The sequence below is a fragment of the Lates calcarifer genome, linkage group LG20, assembly GCF_001640805.2.
Source record: "Lates calcarifer isolate ASB-BC8 linkage group LG20, TLL_Latcal_v3, whole genome shotgun sequence".
Classification (NCBI taxonomy): Eukaryota; Metazoa; Chordata; class Actinopteri; family Centropomidae; genus Lates; species Lates calcarifer.
In genome coordinates this window covers 8793634-8810427 of record NC_066852.1, presented here as the reverse complement: position 1 = coordinate 8810427, position 16794 = coordinate 8793634, and the positions used below count along the sequence as shown (strand labels likewise).

The window sequence follows — 16794 nt, the reverse complement described above, 5'->3', positions numbered from 1 at the left end:
ACTGATCGCAACTGCTGACGTCAATAGCTGAAAAAGATCCTGGACATGTAATGCCTATGAATTAGAAGGCCTGAGTTGCTTTAGTCAGTTTACTCAGAATCAAGGCTATTATTATTCTGTTTGGAGTGATGGTGGAAAGCATGGAAAGGGATTAAACACGTTACCAGGATCCAGCACTCTGTGGAAGGCCATGGGGTCGAGATGTGGAGGCAAGTGGCCCCGGTACACTTCCCCAGGAACAACGGCCCGGTGGTGGGGGTCGAAGGGGCTGTGAGAGGCTACAGGGTCACCACCTGACACAGGGGACTTGGCTGGAACACTGTCCCTCTGTGTTGGGGTCATGGCACTCTTTCTTTCATGTGTAGCAGACTTTGCAGAGCTCATAACACCTTTATAGGAGAGAGGAAGCCACACGGTTAATGCTTTGTTAAACAACAATTTAACATGACTTCATGACACTTCATCTGTGGCAGACACCTGGAATATAAGTGCCCTCAGCAGTGGGTGCACATTACATATTAGTCCTAATAAGCTTATTCTGGTAAATAAAATGACCTGGCTTAGCAAGATAACTGTCTAATTCAATTTTGTCTAACTGTAATTGCTGTTATTATAGTGTTGGACATGTAATGAATGGCTGAGAGCCTGAAGTCCACAGTTTGGGAATAAAATGATTATGGAATATACCGTCTGGAGCACGTCCAAGCATGGGTGATCCTCTGGATACAGGATTGGTGCTGTAGTTGACAGGGGTCCTGCGAGCATTGGCGTCCTCATACATGCCCGGGCTAAGCTGGGATTTGCCAGCCTCCTGGTGCGTGGAGCGCAGGACAGAGGTGGTGGAGTTAACCACGGTGTGACGTACTGCCTTGCCCTCCTCATATTTGGCTCGTTCCATGGCCTCGAGCTGGGGCATGCTGTGGGGATGCTTAGAGGGACTGGTGATTAGAGATTTGACGTTGTGCTTGATAGTCGGCTGGTTGAGAGAGTGAATCTGGCAAATGGAGGGAACAACAGGTCAGTCACCAATTCATCATCAGTTATACCCACTGTGTATATCTGTTCATGTTGCTTATAATATTAGTGATATAGTAATAATAGTGAAATATTGAGAGTAAAATAAAACCCAAATATAAAAGCTACTAATATAATAATTTGTTCACAGATCAGGTCTAAAGAATGACAGTTAAATGCAGCGTGCAAAAAAAAAAAAACCTGGACAGCTTTTCAAAACTCAGTCTGTCATACCTGAGACATTGGGCCCTCCATAACCCTCCTGTCTGACATGTCAGGGGTCTTGCAGATTTCCTGGCCAGACTGGTCTTGCCGGGGGATTTCGTGAATGGAGCGTCCCATCTCTTTAATAGTATTTACTCCCTCATAGGGCTTGCCTTTTCCAATGCCACCTTCAAAGGAACGGATCGGTGGACTCTCTCGCTTTATCTGTTTTCCATATTTCATGGCATCTTCATAGCTCTCTGCAGCAGTTCTAGGTGTTCCTGGAAAAGGTTGAAAAGCTTTGTCAGCTTTTCCCTTTATTTAATACTACTAGTAACAGTGGATGATTTATGGAAATGTAGCAAGCTTTAAAATGAGTTACCTTGCATGATGGATCCAGTGATTATTGGTCTTTCCTTAGAATCTCCATGCAGACTTTCTCTAGGCAAGGCTCTGCTGATTAACCCTGAGAAAACACATAATCACCATCAGTCTCCTGATAGTGAACAAACACAGCAGGACACATACTGTACACTCAAGGACACACAAGCAGTACCCTCATATGGAGCGCCTTCCCTGCCAGGGTGTCCCCTGGCCATGGGTCCCTCCATCATGTCATAAGTGCGTTTCATCTCATGGTTTGTTCTGGGGCTGCGGGTGTTTTCCCTGGGATTCTTGATAGCTTTTGAACATAAAGATTCATGTTCATGTTTGTCTGCTTGGTGAAAAAGAACATAACTGTTTTTTGATGTACCAATACTTAAGACACTTACCATCAAAGGAGAGGATATGACCACTCTTGCCTTCATAGATGACGTGACCTTTAGCCAGCTGTTCTCCCCTGGCCTTGTCTGGGATGCTCAGGTCCTCTGTGGCCAGCTTTGTGATTGTGCCCTTCAGGAGGTCAGCAGCAATGCTGGACTGGGGCAGGGCTGGTGTGCCCTATTTTAGAAAAGATAGAAAGATACAATGCAGCATTAAGAGCAAAACCACACACCCACCAAAATGTATGACCAATGGAAAAGTCTAAAAAATAAAACCCACTTCATCCAGTCATTACCTGAGTGATTGATCCTCTAAAAGTCAGACCCACCTTTGCTGGGTTGCCTCTGCCATCCTGTATGGATGGAACTCCAGCTCCTGGAAATACAGAGTTAAATTAGGTGTGGTTGGGGTTATCTAGTGGAGTCCAACCAAAAGCTTAATTCTTGTAATAATAGAAAATGGATTCTTCCAAACAAAACATATGATAGCCATTGTACTTTTTTGAAGCAGTAGCATTCAAAGTAATGAGTTTTGCGCAACATGATGATGGAATTTATTAAGTGACCTAGGTAAATAAGATGTCCCAGTGCCCGATTTACAGGACCTTTACAGTACAGTTCAGAAGTTTCCATTGGTGTGGTTTGTGGTGGTAAAAACACCTCTGATTAGAGACCAAAGAGAGAGAGAGTGTCGGGAGTTCAGAGAGGGAATTTTGTAAGCATACTATCTGTACTAGAGTAATACAACAGATCTGTGCTCAAAAGGTCTGAAAGATGTTTTAATCATCAGCCTTTCTTTCATGGTCAATGTGTCATTAACAATCTTGTTTACAAGTAACACATAACACATAAACAACATTGCCCATTCAACAGCTGGTGGCAATGCAAATGAGCAGTCATGTTCCCTGCAGCAGTACCCTAACTGATTTATGTGGAGATATTAATAGTCAGTTTGTTCACATTTGAGACTAATGGATGCAAAATAAGTTGCTGTTTTTTATGGCAATGGTCACATTTTCAAGACTGGAACAGTAACCACAGCAGTTCAAGTTCAATGACAGTGAATAAATAACTTCATAAACACTGGATGCAACCTGAGTTTGGCAATATTCATGTGATCTGAGATTAAAGGGAATATTCTAACTGCTATATTCTGACTTGCCTTATGAATGGATGAATTTTCACATGTTTGGTTTTCAGTCATCACATGAACTGGCCAAAAGCATGCAGCAGACCTTAAGTGCACCATTTGTAATGCATTTGTTTTTTGATATGTTTGAACACTGACTTGCAACAGAGCCATTATACAATAAAATCCTGCATTAGCAAACTGTCAAGATAAAGTGTTATGGTCTGCAAAATATAATAATCCCACAGAGGTGTCATTAACCTAGGTGGGGATGGTACTTAGTGTTTGTCTAAAGGTACATACAGGCCTACTTTTTATGTCATGTGTAGTTTTATTTGAATGGTGTTCTGTCAATGTGAACTGCACAATGACAAAATAGCATAGTAATGTGACTGTCTACTGTCCTACCAGGCTTGCTGGGATCCTGCTGCCGAGGCAAACCCAGAGAGATGGAGCCCACAGTGCTCTTAGTCCCCTCTGGCCCATAGACAGCATGGGGCGGGAGGTATGTGCCAGGAGTTCCCTGGAAAAGTAAGGACAAAGGACAAATTCCAAGGTCAGGTCATTGTGCTTATGAAAACAAGAAATTTATACTGTGATATTTGATAGCAGTCAATAAACAAATCATAAACTCTTGATTCTACTGACTAATACACATAGATATATGTGTGTGGAAAACATTTCATCATCAAACCAAGATGCATCTATTTTAAGCGAGAGCGGACGTGAAATTGATGATTAAGGAATTACATTTGTTGACACTGGTTTGTCTCAACGTGGTGTAGAAAAGTCAGAGGAGGGTTGCTCCACATCAGTTGACCCTGGTGTCTTACCTGGGAGATGGAGCCTCCTTGAATGAAGGAGGGCTTGTCCGTGGGCTTGGTGGTTGGAATGAGTGGAGGAGGAGAGGGAATGTTGGGAGGTCGACTGGGTCTGCTGAACGTCACACGGACTCCATCTGGCATACTCTGGACCAGCTGGTTGGGGGCAGGGTGGAGGACTGGTGGGAATATAAAAAAAGACAAAAAAGGTCAGAAACAACTGATAACTAGCAAAAATCTGGGCATTTAATACCTTCACAAGCAAGAAATCGCAAAATAGTTACCAGCTCACAACCTAATTCTGTGCTCTAAATGTCTTCTGACTGCCAGACACCACAGCTCCAATCCACCCAACATACGTGTTCCATTAAGCTTTCCCATCAAAGACTGCACAATAAAATATTCAGCTTCATTCTGACAGACCCCAGTGAGTGGTGAAATACACACTGAAGACTTTAGTTAATAGCCTGTTCCTCAGCCTGAGGTAACCTTGGCCCATGCCTGCTGTCTGCTTTTTCGTCTCCTGGGAAAGCTGAGTAGACGAAATGGATCATAACACACAAACACACACACACACACACACAGACCGGGAGTAACCTCCCAGCAGGGAGCGCGCCTCATGCTCTGCACTCTACAAAATCAAAAATGCAAATGTCTGTATGAGAGTCCCTCCAGCGGGCATGGACGTCATCATCCTGATGGCTCATATAGGGACAGATAAGAAAACAAGCCACTCTGTGACGAATTTATAAATCCCTGTTGCAGGGAGACTGTGTGTCAAACATTAACATTCATGCTACAGTTCACCATCAGAGACAACAACCTAATTTGTCAGGACATGAGAAATATGTTTGCCCCCAAATGAAAAGCAAGAGAAACTCTCCAGTCCAAATGCCACTTCCACATCAACGACAGCAGAGGACATTTTCACAGGGAAAGTTTTCCCTGCACCCCAATTTGATAGACTGTGCCCCTTTGCCTTCTTTAAGCAGAAGCAAATCTTTACTGCTGTCCTTGGTCTTTAATTTGGAAAGTGTAGTAAACACAGGTCTGTGAAATACTAAGAAACTAAAATTTGCCACGAACATCAACATCAAACTTGTTTAAAGTTTTGATCTTACCCCTGCCCCCTCAACACTTTACTCCAGTATCATTATAAAAATCTTGCAAATATCTGGAAATTCTCCACTTTATGTAGTTTTCAAGTCACAACAGCAATAAAAGAGGTTTCTCTGTAGATTTCAACTGATGTATAATTCAAACCTCTGGTAAACACACAGTGAATGATGGTGAAGGTGGAGAGGGTGATGTTGGATGAACTGCAGTGATACAACTAAGCCCAGTTCAGTTGCTGATTATTCTGCACAAAGCAGAATTTAATTTTATGGTTCAAAGATTCGAAAGTCATTATATCCAATTACAGAGGATATCTGAACTTGAAATGTAATACATTTAGCCAGTGTACCACTGCAACAATGTCAAACATACATGTAAATATAAAAAATGATTTGATTTGTTGATAATGGTCTTCAGCAGCACAGTTCAGCAACAGTCTGAGTATTGTTCATTTACCAATAATAAAAAGCACATTTATATATATATATAGTGCAAGTTCTCATTTTAGTATCACACAGCTGTGAAATGTTTATTGATTGTTGCATATGACTTTTGCTTTATAGTAATTCTAAGTTATTGTGGTCTAAATAGGTAGGTGAGTTTTTGTTACCTATTTATAAATTACTGTAGGTGATTGAACTAATATGGGTCTTAGTCATGGGAATGTGAATGACACTGGATTTTAAAAGTGAAGTAACTTTTTAAATAAAATTGGCGATGATGGCAACTATTGACTGGCAGTGATTCACAAATCATCTCAGCTTCATTTTGAGACAATAAGGTAGAACAAGGGCCAAGATTAAAGTTCAAAGAAGTGTGCTAGTGTTTTCTCTGTGTACTTGTGGAAAGAACAAAAATAACTGATTCATGCACTGACTGATGTACTCACTGCAATTATAAAATCACCAACCTACTCAAGTGTGTAAACCAGAAAGAGCTGGCTCACACTTGGTTGACCTCTACTGTACTGGTACACATGTATAAGCACACAGTGCATTTCCCATGTACAGCGATCAAGGTATATTTTTGTCCCGAAAAAGCAAACATATATAATGCAAAACAGTGTTATGTGTGGACAAACAAAAAAGACCCTACACGCACTTATTCAACAGTGCTCGACCCAAGCAGCTATTAAACAAACACTAGGTTTAGCATTAAATAAGAGGAGCACACAGAGAATGACACCCTCCCAGAATAAAACTTCTTGAAAAACATTCCTTAATTTATAATCTTTCTGATTCGATATTCCTTGAGAGAAACTCTGGCAAAGCTTCCAAAATGTATTTCCTATGTTAGCTAAACATTGACTACATACATCCTGTACATGGTATAACCCCTGTGTGGGTACATAAACCTTTGGACAAGAGGAAATTCAACCTGACTTATCTAATGCACAAGTGCTCTGAAATACTGCCAAACCCAGACTTACAACAGGATTAAAATCTCCACAGAAGTCCTCCTCTGCCATCATTAAAATCAAAGACAATTGTATATAAATATAAAAACAGGCTATTATGATAGCCTGTAAAGTATAGCTATCAAAACATGTCAAACTGAAATATAAGAGCAGCTAAAACATAAAGTACACTGTATTTCAGTCCAAACTACATAATATTCTGCTGCCAACAGTCAATTAAGTGCCTCCATTGTCAAAAACAAAAGACTCAATGGGAGTCAGCCGAGGCTAGTTTATATCAGCAAAGGAAGGGAGGAGGCAAGAAGTGAGGGGATGGGGAGGAGGAGGAGAAGATGTGTGCTTTTACCTGGTGGCACACTGTAGCGTGAGGCACTGGGGGCGTTGGGGTCAGGCTGGGGTGAGGCCTTGCTCAGCTCCCTGGGAGATAGTCTGTAGGGAGAGCCTGGCCGACCAGAGTGGGCTTCCTGGTCCAGAGCCAGCTTCATGTCATAAGGCATGTAGGGTAAGAGCTTACCTGCAGTACACAGGCATAAGGACAAAGGGAAGACAACCACTATTAAAACAAGAACTCAATGCTAGTGAGCATTGAGCTGACCTAGAATGGACGGGCCTCAACAACTAACACAGCCATCTGGATACACCCGCTGAAACCTATGTAATAAATATCTTGGTGTCAAAGCTCAGCAGCTTACTGACAGCTGCTCTACTCTTCACAGCACTCTGGCTAAAAGGTGCTAAAAGCTTTGCAAAAAAAAATCAGGCCGTAATGCAGTCTGCCTAGTGACCACTCTCCCTTCTGGAGCTAAGTGGCTGAACTCTGTCTGAATGCACAGAAGCAGCAAATGTCCTACACTGACACGCTCAAGTCATTCAGCTTCAAAAAGCACCACAGTCCCCTTTCTCCACAGGCAATTCAGGAGGTGCCACCATCGCACACTTCAGCTTTGAGTTTGCATCAAATGTAGAACAGGGTCAGCTAACTTTTTTATCTTGGCTTGAACCACACTACGACAGTCCAGATCACCTTCAAACGTTTCCCTTTTTTGAAACTGCACAAAAATGAATGGGGCTTAAAAAATGCATTAGCTATAAATAGCCCAGTGCTAGCAGCAACAGGGAACGAGGCTGACGGAGCGATGAACAGAAAGGAGGAGAGATGAGGACAGAATGAGGATAGTTTTTGATCTCTTACCATCTCTGTCGAGTACGGTGGGACTGCGGGTGTTGAAAGGGGGTCTGCGCTCCAGATCTCCCTGATCCTGCCTCTGCTTCTCCTCCTGGTGTGCAGACTCATGCACTGCTTTGATCTGGTGCTGCAACATGGCAAAACCGCTGATGGGCACACCACCAGGGCCAAAAGGACCAGACACCTTGATAAGTGAAGGGGTGGGGGGTGGGGGGGAACACACCAGATGAGTTGAAACGCCAGATATAAACCTGGTGAGATATTGACTGATTTGTCTGATCAGTGAAGCACTGACCACATATCAAATAAAAAATGTATTCTCCACATTTGATGAACATAAAAATAAGACTATATACATCTTACACCTCAATAAAGACCTCGGTAAATGATGCAGATTCACAGGTTTAAAAAAAACACTCAACACTGACATAATGGCTCACGATGGAAATGTCAGGTCTCTGCACAAGAAATTAAAAGGCTGACAGAATAAACACCTGTAGTCTCTGATCATACCACACTGCTCATAATGACTGATGTGTGGGTGTGTTTTCAACCTGCTGCCTGCCTCTGTACTATTCTAAAAAGACCAACATGAGACTGTGACTAACCATGGGTGGGATGGCTGCTGCCCTCTGTTGCAGCTGCTGGATGTTGAGCTGGGCTTGCTTCGGTGAGGACACCAGCACTGAGCCTGGAGGACTGAGCAATGAAGGCTTCTCCATGGAGAATATTCTGCAGTGGCAAAAGGCAAAATGTATCAGTAACACACGTGTCCTGTTCTTGTAAACAGCAATTTTCTTCACAAAACATGAGAACATGAAGACAGTGGAAAAAAGTGGAAAAAAACACACCTCTGTCTTTCAGGCTCTGCCTCCACATCCTCGTCAGCACTGCAGGTGGCACTGGAGTCATTATCTGAATGAAGATCCCTCTGCATTTCGCTGTGATCTCCCTTTTCTCCTTTCTCCTTGATCTCAGGCTCCATCTTAACCTGAACCTCTCCAGTCTTCATGTCCACATCCTGAGGTTCAGTTTTGGGATGTACTGAGCCTGGATAGGAGGCTACTCTGGCCTTTTCCTCCTGGGATCCAGTCTCGCTCTCTGGGCTTTTCTCTTCCTTGACACAGAGTTCCCCGTATGAGGGCTCTGGGGCCTTTCCATTGCTGGCTTGACCTTTGTCCTGGTCAGAGCACTGGGCGTCTCCTGCAGTGCTGTCTGCCCTCTTGGAGTCACCAGACTTTGAGGAGTCAGCCTGAGAGGGGGAGGAGGCACTCTCTGTATCAGAGCTGTTGTCACCACCTGAGGAAGCATGACAAGATGAATTAGTACATGTTAAAGAGCGTATGAAACCCATCACAACTCACAAGACTTCTGAGCCTTGTGAGTTGACTACTGACTGTTGTCATTTAAGAATAAACACCGGCAAAAACAATTTTGAAAATGAAAATAAATGTAGACCTGTTTAAACATAAATCTAAGTACTGGGATGTTTATCATGTTCAGAGGCTTTACTTGAATTTATCAATGCATAAAACTGGACATATGGCCACCAGCACACAGGTTTCATGTAATAATCCTAAAAATATGCATAGCACTACATAGACATCAGCTGCAGATTGTATTCTACCTGTGTTGGAGAATCTACAGCAGCAATCTGTGGCACCAACTAATACCTGCTCATCTGCCCCAAATTACTAGTGAGAGAGAGCATACAACTAAACTGATTATAAAACCAAGTTATCTTCACCTCATCAGGTTTTGCTTCAGTATGCATATGAATACTGGTTCCTATTGCAAATAATCTATGAACAAGTTTTGTCTATTTAATGCTTTATATCACTAAAGTATGACTGTGCTATGACCAAGGTCTCGAAGATACAAAAATGAACTTTTCAAGATACAAACTAATCATCTGTTTTCTTTGATTTATGGCATCTCAAATGCCAACTTCTTTATACACAGAGTTTCAAACAAGACAAGTGCAACTTGTATGTGATATAAAGCATGAATTTATATCTGAAAATCATACATCAGTCAGATAGAAACTGCATATAAAATCTGCCTGTCTCTGTTGGTTTGCATATTGTCTATCGCTGCAGTTGTTGCCATGGTGATGGTGAGTCCAGATGCTATGTTTATGCAAAAACAATTTGCAGATGCATTAAATGTATCAAATCTAAATCAGAGAAGCAGCATTACTAAACATACAAATGACAACCATCACAATGTTTCTAAGTACACTTTAATAGAGCTATACTAATGTTGTATGGTTTTATGTATAACTGCATAATGTGAGATCTGCAGGCTGCAGATCACCAAGGCCTCTACAGAGCAGTTTGGGTTTCTGTGAGATGAGGAAAAAGTCAAATAAACATGACAGAAACCCTTGTGACCTCCTGTTGTTGCCACTGCTATTTTGTGAACTGGAGGTTTGCTGAGCATGACCATTTTCCCACAAAAAGAGCATAATAAAGTCACTGTAATCTTCAAAAGACAAAATGTTGCTTTCACAAACCAGTAATATTCTGTGTTCATCTATAATACTACACATAGAATGGTGTCTTTTTCATAGCAGGATGCCCTCACCAAACAGTATCATGCCAGCAAAGATAAGGACTTGTGGAGAGGAGGGAAGCGGGTAGACAGGCAGGTTGCTGGATCAAACAAGAGAACCAGCACTTGTGTTCAAAGAGTAGGCTTTCTTGAGTCTTCAAAGCCAAGAACTGTTATGCAACAGGCGCCCATGCAGTCAGAACTGGTTCATATCTTTTATCTCTTCCTCTCTCCCCCTTGCTTTTTTTCATTTGATCCCACCCCCCCAACTCATTAAAACTAGAGTCAGTAGACAGCAAGCACATCGCCATTCAACTCAAATGAAATCCTTAAATGACAATTCAGAGGGTATTTTGGATCAGTCTTCCCTGCTTTTCACTGCACGTATCTCTACATTCTTTCCCTCCTTACTCCCTTTACTTTATACTTGGTAATATCAGGCACAAAACTTCACGACTCATAGGCAAGGACAAAAACTGGATACAAACACCTATCAGCCTGCTGTGTGTCCTTCACTCAGGCTGTCCTAGGACTGTGCCTCAGATAAACAGGAAGAAAAGTGTGAATGTGTGTGTGTGTAGTGATGAGCACATGCTCTCTGCTATCCGTCTCTCTGACCTTCACTGTCATCAGCGTTGTCCTCATCATCATCAGGAGATGCTGTGGCTAGACCTTCACCTTGAGACCTATCAGCACGAGCCCGCCGTGTATCCTGGGAAAAAAGACAAAGTAGCATCTTGCATTCATACATTATAGATAGAATGGTTCAATGACGGACCATAACAGAAAACAGAGGATAACAAACAGCTTACCTGCTTATGCTGCTGGAGCAGGTTGTCCAGGTTGTGACGTCTCTTGTAATTGAAATAGAAGTTCTTGCACTGTGCCTCACTTTTGGTGCCCACCATTTTGGCAATGGCTGTCCAGTTTCGCCCATGCTCAACAAGTCCTGGTACAGGACAAAGAGAAATAATCCAGTATTAAAAGACTCAGACAAATTAAAATCATTTTATTCAACTTACAGTGTCTAAAGGGAAGGGCAGAGTGGTACAAAGCCATCAAACCCTGATTTGACATGGACATACTTTGACATTAGATAATTCTCGCATTTCCAGTTACTGCTTCATGCTGGACCATAATTATGCCTAAAGAAGATAGTTGCAATAAATTCTTAATAGTTACTCTTTACAATCAAAAGCTGCTGCAGTTATTATTATTGAAGGCAAACTTTTGGTATTGCAGAGCTGCAGTGAACTGGAAGACTGCCATTTACCTTTGACATGAGGGCATCTCTTCTCTAAATCCTGTAACCCCTGTGACCTCCCCTCCCTCCCAGCCCTACTGAGATGAGGGATACTGGCAGCTTGACAAATCACCACAGAGCTAAACACAAAGCCCCATTACTTTTCCACTTAAATGAGGGAATGAGGGCATTGGGACAGTTCAGAGTGACTTGTGTCTCATTATTTAAAAGTGCAGACAATCCAAAAACATCCAGCAGGACGGTGTATTTTACCTATTAGACTACCTATATTAAAACACTGACTCTCACAGACATCCCAAGAGCCTCATTTGTTATGACCACTATGGTAACTTCATCTACCAGCCTTGAAAATATACACAAGTGTTCTTGCACATAACAATTCCTATCAGCAGGACCTTCCAAAGAAGCATTGTTAAGGTGTGCTCCCAAACATTTCACAGCACTGCTCATAACACATTCAACAAAACATATTTTATACAAGTTGTGGCACCAAGATCTTCAATTAAAGATTAACCATCTTTGCTGTTAATCTTGAGACTGACAAATGACAGCAAGTAGAATTACAGATAAATAATCAACTGTTTTAGTATTACCATGGCAACAATCTACCCACTCATATTGTGTAAAAATCCTTGACTAACATTTTTACAGACATAAGATGATGTTAACATCTTAATTTTAAATTCTTGGTTTGGCAGAAACTTGGCATAGCAAATATAATTTATGTACATACTATAAGGAATAACTCTCAATGTTATACAAGATAATGGAATAGCACTGCAATAAGAAGCCATCTCTGTGAAGCCTATAATATCAAATTTTTGCTGTCATAGAGAAGCTGGCTGATTTTATGATAATTTTAAAGGTAACTATTTGTGGTGCTGTAGTATCATATACTGGATGTTCTCATTATTTTATCCAAATAATGTATTTGCAGCAAATCAGGGAAATAATTAAGACTGCTGCTCCTCTAATTCTCTTCATAAAGCTGAGTTCTTGTCCCGTAGGGGAAAATGACAGATTTTACTTACAGGTCTGGGGTATGTTAGTCCTGTATTAACACAGAGGCTTTTACAGATCAACAGGTTGCAACTATGACATGCATGACCGGCATATGTGTGGCAGCATAACATAAAAGTGATTTCTGAACCTGCTCTGTCATATGATTATAAGAAGTAGAGTGGGTCTCTTCTAGGTACACTAATCCAGACATATCTAGCATATAGCTCTGAGATTGATCCTCTGCCTGAGGAGATCATAGTAGCAATGTATTTTCATGAGCGGGAAGAAAATCTCCAATACCCACACAACAGTTTTAATTAATCCACATTAATCCCCAGTCTAAGGTTCTTGGCACTCAGGGACCCTATATAAGAGCCTATACCAACAAAGCCAACAGAACAGGGGGAGAGTGGGCACCCTCAAATGGCATATGACCTGACTAATGACTGCAGCTGTGCAGTCAGAGACCAGGCACAGTATGCAACATTTTAAAGAATTTACGAGACCAAAGTGACTTTAAATTTTTTTTAGAGATCTGACAAAGTGTTTGAATGTGAATAATAGATAGTGATCTTGGAGGAAGCCACAAAGTCACGCTCTGTTGCTTAATGGATGGCCTTAATAGATCACTTCTGAGAAGACAGCAGAGCAGTGCAGCTAAAAGGAAAAAAATCCCTGAGACCTTTCAATGGTCTCTGTCAGCTTCCAGTGCAGCAGCAGCAGAACAAGTTTCTATTTGTGCGAATGCATGTGCATGTTCATCCCTTTGTGCATGTAAGAAACAGGCGAGGCAACATCAGATACCCAGAAGAGGAAAAGAGAAAGACAGGGGAGGAGGAGGAAAACAAGAAAAGATCATAAAAAGAAGAGGAGCCACAGCAACACAGAAACAGAGGAAGGACAGAGAGATAAAGTGAGAGAGGAATTAACTGAAACGCTACCTTTTTTGGCAACCTCCATCTCCTCCTCGGTCCAGCGAGAAGTTTCTCCGGTTTCACCAGCTCCAGCTAAATCACAAAGAACAGAAAAACAGCCCCATGAGCACTGACACAGAGAGAGAGAGAGCGAGTGAGCAACAGAGAGGAAGGGGGGACGGAGGGAGGGAGAGACAGAGAGAGAGAGAGTGACAGTCCTCTCTTCAGCTGTCTCCTTCTCATGGCCACTAATCTAATAATCTGTTTACATTCAGGGGCTGCCGAGACCTGCTACCTCACTTACACTCTTGCTCTAGCTCACTCTCCTCTCCTCCTCACTCTCATTCTTTCTCTCTCTCCCCTTCCCCACAGCCCAGCACAAGCCCTCCTCCTCTCTAATCCACGAGGGGAGGGCCTTGGTCAGCTGATGTAGCACCAGACAGTGGAGGAGTAGAGAGCCGTGCCTCTCTCTTTGGGAAAAGGCCTTGGATGGAGACAAATAGTCAGATAGGAGAGCCAGCCCAAAACCCTCCCACCCCTTCTACTGTGACACTGCGCATCTGATATACACTCCTCCTTCTTGCCTTGGCTTGACAACACAGTTCCACACCCCCCCATACAAAATTCACAGAAGTGCACAGTTAGTGTGGAGGGGGCCAAGTGAACTCTAACCCACTCTCCTCCATGGCACCCACTGAGACTGTGTAAACATTTGGACTAATATAGCAGCAGATGTACCCTTGACATTAACAGGAGGCTCCCCCCACCGCACCACCACCCACCCACCTCGAAGATGAGGAGATCAATTCTCACTGTTTAGATGGCTTCTACCAAAGGTCCCCCAGCCACACAGTCTGTTACACTTAGTTAAACAAATGTCTACTGGACTAAGCTTCCGTCCCCCGCGGCAAAACTCACATGTTCTCCCCGTGACAGGTTAGGCCCCTCTAGTGTGGTCATTAATCTCTGGGCTTTGAAAACAGGCTGGGTGTCTGTCTATAGTGTAGACCCTAGCCTAAGACACACACACACACACACACACACACACACACACACACACACACACACACACACACACACACACACACACACACACATACACACACCATCCCCCACAGTTTCAAGCAAGATCAAACCCCCACCGCTGCCCCCTGCTGAATCAGCAGCTCCCTAAACTTGCCTAGTACCATTTCAACTGGGCAAGACCGACAGATAGCTACCCTTTAGCACCTACCCCACTTATTTCTAAGAAGCCCCACTGAGGCCGGGGTTACAACAGAGCAAGCAAACACACACAAAATCCACAATGTAGTCACTAAGGGAGATTACAGTTGACACAGTCCTACGTAAACCATGATATGCCCAGAACAGGGCCAGAGAGGTCAGAGGGTTGAGAGGATGGAAGGACAAACTGTAAAAGGTTAATTAATCATTACATCATTACAGGGTAGACCTTGCATAACGTAGACTACTGAACAACACAGAGCTCAACAGACAGCAGCGGGAGCAGGTGGCAGAGGAGCACAGGACACTTACAAAACAGTGAATTAATGATTCAGATTAACACCACAACAAGCTTAACACACAGGGACTTGGATACCTGCAAACCTGAGACACAGACTTCAAAGGGTGGAGGAGTACAAGTGCGTGACTAAGTACCATGACAACAGCTCAACCAGAGCAGTGGATTGCCATGGTGATGGATGGATGACACAGAGCTTCCTGAGCAAAGTGCAGTGCAGGACAGAGTCTGTCTGACACTTAGCACTGAGTGCCTGAACCTAATGAACCTACTATTCACTTTAACGCTAAAACAGCTAAAGTTAAAGTCACCTTACTCAAAAAACAACTTTTGTTTGTAATGTAAAACCTTTGCATGTGCGAAAGGAATATAAACTGAGTGACTGTGTAAAGGACCCCACCGAAATGTGGCATCCAAATAAAATCAAGAAGTGACGCAGCCATCTGGACAATATATAACGTTGAATGCAGAGCCAAAAACTGTCAATCTGATGCTCATATTATACTTTCTTCATATTGTGTAACATATTGTGGGGTTTTTTGTTTGTGAACTCCCTCTCTATCAAATTCTGTGTTGCAAAAAAAAAAAAAATAAATTTCAACAACTTCCACAGAGCATGCCCAAGAGGATTCACCTTTATTAGCATCCATGGAAGCCACTGGAGTTTTTGCAGGCTCCTTCAAGGCCTTCTGTGCTGAATCAGGTTTAGCGAGCTGTGGAGGATCTGGCAAGGCAGGCTCAGAGGCAGGGGGAGGTGCTTCCTCAGCCGCCACAGATGCAGCCTCATTGGCCATGGAGCGTGTGGTGATCCTTCCCTTACGGCGGCCCTGGCTGTTGGCAGTCTTCCTGCCACGCGGCGTGTTTTGCTCCTTTCCGTCCTCGTCCTCCCCACCGTCACACTTGTCTTTGTCCTTGCCAATGTCCCTGTGGTTTTGGAGAGGGAAAGCACAGCTTTAAAGACCGTTGGTACAGCAAATATCTATTCCCTTTTGACTCAGCAATAAGAGGCCCTTTTTGTAATCTCTTCTTTTCCTCCATGACTGAACATACAAGAAAAGCATTTTAGAGTTTGTCTACACTCAGGCTGGACAGACCTGTTAACAAGTTAGCAAGCTGTCTGATTTATTAGTAAAGTACCAAAACAGACACTGCTCTACTACTTCCAAGTCTTCTCCAGACCATGGACATGTATCACTCCACTAAGAGCCTGGGAATGTGAAATCTTCTCATCACAGCGCCAGCTCTGGTGTTTTGATTATTTTGACAATGTAAGACAACACAATCCAAAAACAGGATATGCATTCTGTTTATCACAGGATTATAATGGGCAACACATCAAGATAAATGTGATAAATGTGATAAAAGTCACTCTCTGGGCCTGTGCCATTAAAGCCTGAAGTAAAGCCAGCTTTGTGAATTCTTTACTCCTGCGCTCATTCCTATTCAGTGTCGCTAAGTTACATCCAGGAGGAATAGCTCTAGGCACAGCATAGACTACAGTCGTGTCTCTTATTTACAGGCTGGAATAATCGCAGTGTATGGACCAAAGACTGACACTAAGTAGCTTTACCTGCGGGGCCTAATGGACTACAGCGACACCAGGACAAACAACTATTCATAACTCACCTAGAATCCTCCTTTTCATCTTTCTCTTCCTCGTCCTTCTTTTCCTCGTCCTCTTTTTTCTCGGACTTCTCAGATTTGTCCTCTTCGTTTTTGTCGTCTGACTTGTCTTCTTGTGAGGGACGTGTTATTTGCTGGAGACAAAACACAAGGGCAAAATATTAAGTTGTTTCTCCTTGAAACATTACAAAAAAGGGTGATGTGTAGATTAGTCAAAGGGACTCAAGATGCCAAAAATTCACATAACCAAACATACAAGGCTGTA

The 16794-nt window shown here is 42.8% G+C and overlaps 1 protein-coding gene across 4 annotated transcripts in view; it reads right to left on the bottom strand.

Annotated features, from left to right (window-relative positions):
• ncor1 (nuclear receptor corepressor 1) overlaps positions 1 to 16794 on the bottom strand; it is a 49834-nt gene that overhangs the window by 7839 nt on the left and 25201 nt on the right. For 2 of the 4 annotated variants that reach the window (XM_018691084.2, XM_018691088.2), the window contains exons 15-32: positions 16533 to 16663; positions 15541 to 15830; positions 13412 to 13477; positions 11017 to 11153; positions 10823 to 10916; positions 8503 to 8950; positions 8260 to 8383; positions 7658 to 7835; positions 6812 to 6979; positions 3945 to 4111; positions 3520 to 3634; positions 2279 to 2358; positions 1992 to 2160; positions 1775 to 1900; positions 1601 to 1684; positions 1249 to 1499; positions 688 to 994; positions 165 to 389 (exon numbers count right to left, since the gene is read on the bottom strand). In XM_018691084.2, coding sequence (XP_018546600.1) covers positions 165 to 389; positions 688 to 994; positions 1249 to 1499; positions 1601 to 1684; positions 1775 to 1900; positions 1992 to 2160; positions 2279 to 2358; positions 3520 to 3634; positions 3945 to 4111; positions 6812 to 6979; positions 7658 to 7835; positions 8260 to 8383; positions 8503 to 8950; positions 10823 to 10916; positions 11017 to 11153; positions 13412 to 13477; positions 15541 to 15830; positions 16533 to 16663 — 3160 coding nt within the window. The remainder of the gene's footprint in view (positions 1 to 164; positions 390 to 687; positions 995 to 1248; positions 1500 to 1600; positions 1685 to 1774; positions 1901 to 1991; positions 2161 to 2278; positions 2359 to 3519; positions 3635 to 3944; positions 4112 to 6811; positions 6980 to 7657; positions 7836 to 8259; positions 8384 to 8502; positions 8951 to 10822; positions 10917 to 11016; positions 11154 to 13411; positions 13478 to 15540; positions 15831 to 16532; positions 16664 to 16794) is intronic. The other 2 variants (XM_018691085.2, XM_018691089.2) reach the window with 2 other exon arrangements.